Below are 7,166 nucleotides of genomic sequence, written 5' to 3'. Positions count from 1 at the left end.
CAAATCTTATGCACAACTACTATTCTTAGCTACTCTTAGTAGAGCTACATTTTACCATATCTCTGCTGTTACTTATGTTCCTCTACAACAAGAAATGGAAAGTAAATTAATAATTAATACAAATGCAGAGGCAGCAGGCAAGATGATAACACTTCTAAATCCTGAGTCGTAAATAATGATCAGATATAGTTCCTACAAGCCTACTACTTCTAAATCCTGAGTCGTAAATAATATAAGCTACGGGGTTGTACAGTTTCACCAGAATTTCTTTTGCATACTCCTGCGGATCACCAACCATTAGGATAAAAGAAAAAAAACAGAAAATATCAATCTATTAAAAACCGGTCAGCATATTATTTGATTTTTCTTCTTGAATGGTATACAATATCAGAGTACAGGAAAGTTATCGGCTTATGTAATAATTGCCAGCTCATTAGAATATTAATCTGTACATAAATCTCTTCTACACACTTTAACAGCAGAATTGATATTTTGTTTAATCAAATAGATCTCTTTATTCTCTCCAAAGAATGCAACTCCAAATCTCCAATCCATGTTGTTATTGAACTAATCTACCTCAGAGCTGCAGTGCTAAATCTGACTGTTGAGTTGAAGTCGAAGACACTGGTGACTGCAATCTTACATTGAGGTCGGGTGGAACTGAATCTAATTTCTGATGCTGTGAGTAATCCTGACATGATAGCTGTTGAAACCCCTCACCATTAGGAACTACAAAGGAAATTTCAGAATTCGTTGCTTTCAAATTCTCTGGCGACTTCATGTTTCCTGCTTCAATCTCGTTCATAGATATCGATTGTACAATGCCATTCTTGGTTTTAGTAAAGGCGTCGTGCAATTCTGAGTGAACTGTAGCTGCAGAAGTCACACTCCCAACAGGCATAAGTGGTCTAACTACCTTATCCATCTGCGAGGAGGTTCTGAAAACTATTCACAGATGGATTAAGCACAGGTCCTTGATGAATCTGAAATGGAGGATTCAGCATGATCCCATCAGCATTGCTGCTCAACAAGCAATCCCGACTCTCCAATTTTGGTCTAGTAGCTTCCACACTCTCTGTAGTAAGCTCAGAAGATAGGTTACCAACCAAGGAAGACGCTGCAGTAGATGGAGAGCTGATTCTATTCAAATATACATCAGATGCTGAGTTATTTGAAGGCACTTGCCTCTCTGATACTTTATCAACTTTAACATCAGGTATGCTGCGTACAGTGGCTGAAGATGATATTTTGGAGACAGAAAATGGTTGTTCAGAAAACAAATGTGCTGGGGTATGGATGGTTAATAATGATTCTGATAACGGAGATTCATTTTCGCCTACCCATCCAGGCCCAAATTTGACACCAGTAGGCAATGCCCTTTCGATTTTCTTCGAGGCTATTTTCCAAGCAACCGGTCCAAGACTAGCAGCAAATCTAGCCAAACTTCTTGCAAAGCCGTGTTCCATGTGAAGTCCCACCTGATCCAAGATAAGAAATTAGTCAAATTACATAACAATCCAATCCGACAGATAGACCCAAAAACATAACCCAAAACAGATGATCCATACTGCAAAAGTTTACCACTGAGAAGGACTTGCACTAAATGAGTTTAGCAGGTCAAAATAACCCTATTATTCCCTAACCTCCATCAATTAGATATGTCATCAAATCGTTCCTCATTCAATTTCCAACTGTTGAAAAAACTTGAGACCTAAAGTTTTTGAAAATTTGACCACATTGATCTTGGGTAAAACCCACCAATGTTGGGAAGAACTGCTTCCCACAAGTATTATCCTCACAGTGCTCAAAGGGTAGCAACATACCATGGTAGGATTGGTAGGCAGTTGTGAGCAGTTAAACACAATGTGAATTTGGATCTGAATAAAATACACAAAGCATTTGTGCACTGAGAATCCATATCACACAGAATCCAACCAATCCCTACCGCAAACTTTGCGCAAAGACCCAATCTGCAGATAAACCTTTTTTGTCCCACATCCATCTATTCCCATGCAAAGTGGTAAGTTCCCACAGGTGTATATTTTTAGTTTAAATTTAAATTTGACTGTAAGAAAACAAGACAAAAAAACCAAAAAAAGAGACGAGAAAGCTAAGGAAAGAGCGCATTCTATCAAATTCTTAAGAAGAACCAAATAGTAAAATAAATTTCGCTATATACTTACTGCCATTAGCTGTTTCTTCTCTCCTCTAAAAGTCGCCAAAACCGATGGAAAACTTCGACCAGACAAATGGGATTGCTTATAAGTGTTACGACGACTCTCATCTAATACAAAAAGTTTCTTCCCAAACTTCACTGATATACCCTTCACTACTGAAGCTGTACAATACACACAAAAAAAACTCAATTTTAGATATCCCGTGACAGGAATATAACTGATAATAGCAAAAGTTTTAAAAATCTTCTTTTAAATTCACAAAATAAAACCTGGAAATTCATCATTTCCCCCAGATGTATGCTCAGACGACCAAGTAAAAGAATCGTTACTGCAAGATCTATGGTCAATCCTACCAGATGTTTCAGAAGGACCAGACTTCTCATAAGAACCACGCCTCAAGTCAATGTTGTTTTCTCCAGCATCTGCCAGAGTTGCACCAGAAGATAAATCAGAACCAGTACGCACAATGGGAGGCCTGCCCAGACGCTTCTTCGGGTTCGTTGTTGGAGGTCTGCCTCTCTTTACTATTGTTTGTTGCAATTCATTATCATCACTATCTTGCCTTACATTTTCAAAATTCTTTTTTGCCAGTTCTTCTATAGATCGTGCCTGAAAATGCAACCCCATGTTCAAGATACCAAACTAAAGAATCCATGTGTGGAAACAGAGGAACTGAAGTTGCGTACCTGTCGGAAATAAATTGTATCTAGTGCATTATATCTCATCGCATTTGAACATATTAAGAAGACATCCTTCTGCATGGTAGTACAACCCAAAAAAGAAAAAGATACCAATATTAGTTTCCCTCATAGCAATGAAAAGGTGATGGAACCTTTGGCCACCAACATTCCTCTTACTGAACTAACAGAATCAAGTACAGACCACCTATCCCAGTTTGTACACGTCCTAAGAAGAAAATATACAACGAACTTGAAGATTTTATTGTGTACTTATTTGTTTTCCTCAGTAAACTACATGAGAGATGTTTAGTTCCAAATAATTGCACGTAAACCACACGACAACGTTAAAATGAGAGTGCTTCTAGCAACAGTGACAGTCAACAGGCCTCTTTCTGGAAACATGAGGCATAATAGTCATACGGTAGCATGGAATTAAATTGAAAAAAAAAATGCGAAAGAGAAAGAAGTGGGAAACTACATCATGCTGCAACTACTGAAAAGAAGAGTCGATAAAGAATAGTATGAACGGTGAAGTAAGAACATCCAACACAGTCAAAAAACGGTTCTTGCATAATCAATGTTAACCAATAAACTGTGAACATGTTGGGAGAAGCTAAATTTAACACTCTTATAAGCAAGAGTTAAACACAAAAAGACGATTACATAAAAAAAAAAAAGTATAACGACACCATATTGGAGATATTGGTCCCCATGCACATGCCGCCATCATAAAGATCCCACGGTATTAATTGCATATAAATACTTAGTTCTGGTCACAGAAGATTTTTCCTGGAGTATCTAAAAGTCCATAACTAACATGGAAGGTGTCAAAGTAATTACTAGCTCTACTAACATTGACACCTCCAGTACATAAACTGATCCAACCAAAAATGCATTATCAGACCTCAAATTGTTCCAACTTAACATAAGCTCCCGTTTCAAGTTTTTCTCTCACTGTCCGAAAATCCATTGGATGCTCTACTATATCATGATAGTCTGGCAGCTGCAAAAAAGAAGTAATATCACAATCATATTAGAATAAAAAAAAAAAAAAAAATACAAGTAAAAACTAAACTGAGATATTGACCTCTTTCGAATCCACTGGTTCAGAGAACACTCCATAAGTGTCTTTCCTACATATAGATTCAGAAACTAAATAAAAGCAATAAAATCACGAAAAGTTTAGAAAATCAATACACTCACTTTTGAAGTGTGTCCAAGATGAACACCAACAAATTTGTGTCTGGCATTGCTGTTGTGCTACTGGACTCCATTTCTGTACCTATACATTTAGTAAACAACAAGTATGACAATGTACACAAATTAATCATAGGCGTCTCATTAATAACTAACCCGAAGCAGTGTCCAAATTTCGATATTCATCCTGCAAAAAAAAGTAACTGAAACGGTTAAAAACATTGACTATTTCAAAAAAGAATAAAAAATAAGCTACTGACTCGAGAATTTTGTCGACGGTCAGGATTGAGATTGGGGATATCGGGATATGGGTTGTTTTTGTTCTGTTTTTGAGGAGGGTGTGTTTGTTTGATACTTCTTTTTTGAATATCTAAAAGTGAAGGTCTTCCCAATTTTTTCTTCTTCTTCTCCTGCTCTTCCACTATCTTTTTTCCCATTTTTTCTCTCTCTTCCTTTACTCTCTCTTACCAAACAGGACCTTTCTTTTTCTTTTTTATATTTGGCACGTGATGGATTTATGTGGGCTTTACAGATCTCCATATTTATGGGTTTCAATATTAACCAAAAAAGTCCAAAGCCCAGTTGCACCTGGGTTATGTTTTTTTGAAGTTTTGAACTAGAAACTTTTCCATCATAATAATATTCTAAAATGTCGTAACTGGTTTTGTCTTCTCAATTAATAGACTGGCATTCTGGCACTTAGAACAACAACAGAATCATAGTTGACTGTCAAGCCTTTACAACAAGAAAGTACAAAATTGTGCGATTCTGCGATCAGACTGTCATGTGGTGATATCAGGACCATTTTTAGATATATTCTTATCTTAAAAAGGAAAAACTGTAACCTCACCCATAGAGATCGTTCAAGAAAGGTGGGTCTAGCATTCCAACAAGCGTATCGGACGGAATATACCAAACTGACAAAGTACACGCAAAATCAAGAGGAAATCGTTTTGAATAACTAGTTTCATTAATATTGGTGTGCAAGTACATCCCACAAATATTGGTGACAGGGAATGAGAATGTATTCAATTAAATGAATCTGACCACATACCCAATTAGATTTGGTTGCAGCTAACCCAGTTAACTAGAAATACTGCCACTTGCTGTTCTCTGATGAATCTCTCAAGTGCAAAGTCATTTCGAACTCAATCCCACAACTTTTTTGATAAGTAGATTGCACTCAGGTTTTGTCATTTCAAATGCAAAGTACATTGTGCATTGATTTTATTTTATTTTTCAACTAGAAACGTTTCGTTCCATCGCCAAGTAGAATGTGAATTAAAAAAATTAACACAAATTTTACGTGCTTTTAGGGAAAAAAAACACTCGGTGCAAAGATATGATTGTGCATTGTTCTTTGATCCTTCATTTTTATTTTTTATTTTTTTATCAGTAAAAGAGATGTTATATTAAATATCTTATATATAATTGGAAAACTTGCCGCCCCATTTATTAGTTCTCGTTTTCTCGTTTTTAATCCATTATTTTAAGAGTAAAACTAGTGTGCATCAGGAGAGAGAGAGAGTGTGAGGAATTGAATCTGGGCCACTTATATATGCAAAAGTATTGGTATATTGTTATAAAAAAATATTGTCCAAAGCCCTCGTGCCTGCGCACTCACACACCCTAGACGTCCACTTCTTTTAAATTAGAAGGGTACTCAAAAGTTTCACCCACAAAATTTTCGGTTCTTTTTATCCCTTCCAATTTTCTATTTTTTTCATTCATGGCTTTGAATAATCAATGTATTGTTTGAAAATAATAAATAAATAAAATCTTCATTACCAATGTGCTTCTTTGTCACCATTACCTACATAACCAAACCAATTCAATGCCTTTCAATGTTTGTTGATTTGAAAGTGATGAATCCGTATTTCAGGTAAAGATTTAATCTTTGGGGCCCTTTTACCTAGCGTCAAACTCATTCACTCAATTACATAGTTTCTCAATTTCATCATGTTGTTTAAGGTCTCATCTAATCCCTATTAAACTACAAAATTAAGTAATTAATAGCAGATAATTTGAAAATTAGTTTATGGTTTCCAAATCTAATAATGGATCTACTAGGGCCTTAGGGCCTGTAATTAAGTTTGATTTCTAATGAATTATAAGATCACTTATTTATTATATTTTCATTTACATTTGTGTCCAGAATAATGAACGGTAGAGGACTGGAACATTTTCGCAATGAAAAATCAGTTACTCATAATTTTGTTTATCATCTAGAGTTCTTTTGAGTGGGATTGACTCTATGGGGTTACCTACACCTGTTTTTATATTTTTCCTGTCTTATGAAATGCTTTTGTTATGCAATTTCGCATTCATTATTGCGTTTTAACAACTTTTTTTTTTTATTATTATTATGTCTTTGAATATATCTTTACTTATAGGTGGCAACCCTCACATTTTCATTTAATTTACATTAGAGGAAAAAATTAAGGGAAGAAAAATTCTTGACTAACTTAAGTTGTCTAAGCTTGCCATTGGTTTGAATTCCACTTGAAGTATATATGCGTGACAAATTGCTATGTCTTCAAAAACTTACCGTTTAAAGACACAAAAATGTATGTTACGAAAACAATGATCATCGTCCCTTTATTGACATTTTAGTTTCCACTTTCAGGTTACTGCTTTAATTGATATCGAAAGCAAATCCGTTAAATGTGATACCCAATCTTGTTTTGTTAGTCTCAGCCTCTCAGGCCTAGATAAATGGAGAGGGGAGTGGTAGTATCACAGTGTTGTATAAATGAGTCAAAGTGTTTCATCATATATGACATTAGACTAGATATTGTCATAGGTAATTATAGTACTTATATTTCCAATCTTATTCCCTATTTCTATTGTTTTCGTTATGTGTAATAGATGTAAGTTAATTTGGATATAATGTCAAATTTTTCAAAGCATATATGGAGATGATCAGATCAATGAAGAATAAGTTTTCTATATTAAGGTGGAAAAGGTATGAATTGAAGTTATCTGTTTTTTTCCCTCTTCTTCTTCTTCTTCTTCTTCTTTTTTTTTTTTTTTTTTTAATTTTTAAGTGGAAATTTTATTAATAAAGATAACGAGTTTTACAAATAGTTAGGACAAGCGTGCAACAAGTGCA

General features: G+C 35.0%; 1 protein-coding gene across 5 annotated transcripts; it reads right to left on the bottom strand.

Moving 5' to 3' along the window:
• Positions 1-332: 332 nt before the first annotated feature.
• LOC147491666 (uncharacterized) lies at positions 333-4,532 on the bottom strand. 5 transcript variants are annotated; one of them, XM_086565165.1, is made up of 10 exons: positions 4,315-4,532; positions 4,211-4,241; positions 4,061-4,139; positions 3,945-3,990; positions 3,762-3,860; positions 2,864-2,932; positions 2,447-2,786; positions 2,184-2,338; positions 1,341-1,478; positions 333-1,234 (listed from the first exon to the last, which is right to left on the bottom strand). In XM_086565165.1, the coding sequence occupies exons 1-10, from the start codon at positions 4,489-4,491 to the stop codon at positions 1,145-1,147; spliced, it is 1,224 nt and encodes a 407-aa protein (XP_086421291.1). In that variant the 5' UTR covers positions 4,492-4,532; the 3' UTR covers positions 333-1,144. The 5 variants fall into 5 exon arrangements, with proteins under 5 accessions (XP_086421291.1, XP_086421286.1, XP_086421288.1 ...); XM_086565160.1 differs by having other exon boundaries at positions 333-1,478; XM_086565162.1 differs by having other exon boundaries at positions 333-1,478; positions 2,531-2,786.
• Positions 4,533-7,166: the final 2,634 nt, after the last annotated feature.

This window comes from Coptis chinensis, chromosome 6, assembly GCF_015680905.1.
Source record: "Coptis chinensis isolate HL-2020 chromosome 6, ASM1568090v1, whole genome shotgun sequence".
Taxonomy (NCBI): domain Eukaryota; kingdom Viridiplantae; phylum Streptophyta; class Magnoliopsida; order Ranunculales; family Ranunculaceae; genus Coptis; species Coptis chinensis.
This window is presented reverse-complemented; position numbering and strand designations above follow the sequence as displayed.

Excerpts from the sequence above, each read along its gene's own strand:
- LOC147491666 (XM_086565160.1), bottom strand. The coding sequence starts at position 4,491 with ATGGGAAAAAAGATAGTGGAAGAGCAGGAGAAGAAGAAGAAAAAATTG. Across the intron at positions 2,933-3,761 it reads TTAAGTTGGAACAATTTGAG|AAGGATGTCTTCTTAATATG; the intron begins GTCTGATAATGC and ends ACTACCATGCAG. Across the intron at positions 1,479-2,183 it reads AGAAGAAACAGCTAATGGCA|GTGGGACTTCACATGGAACA; the intron begins GTAAGTATATAG and ends ATCTTGGATCAG.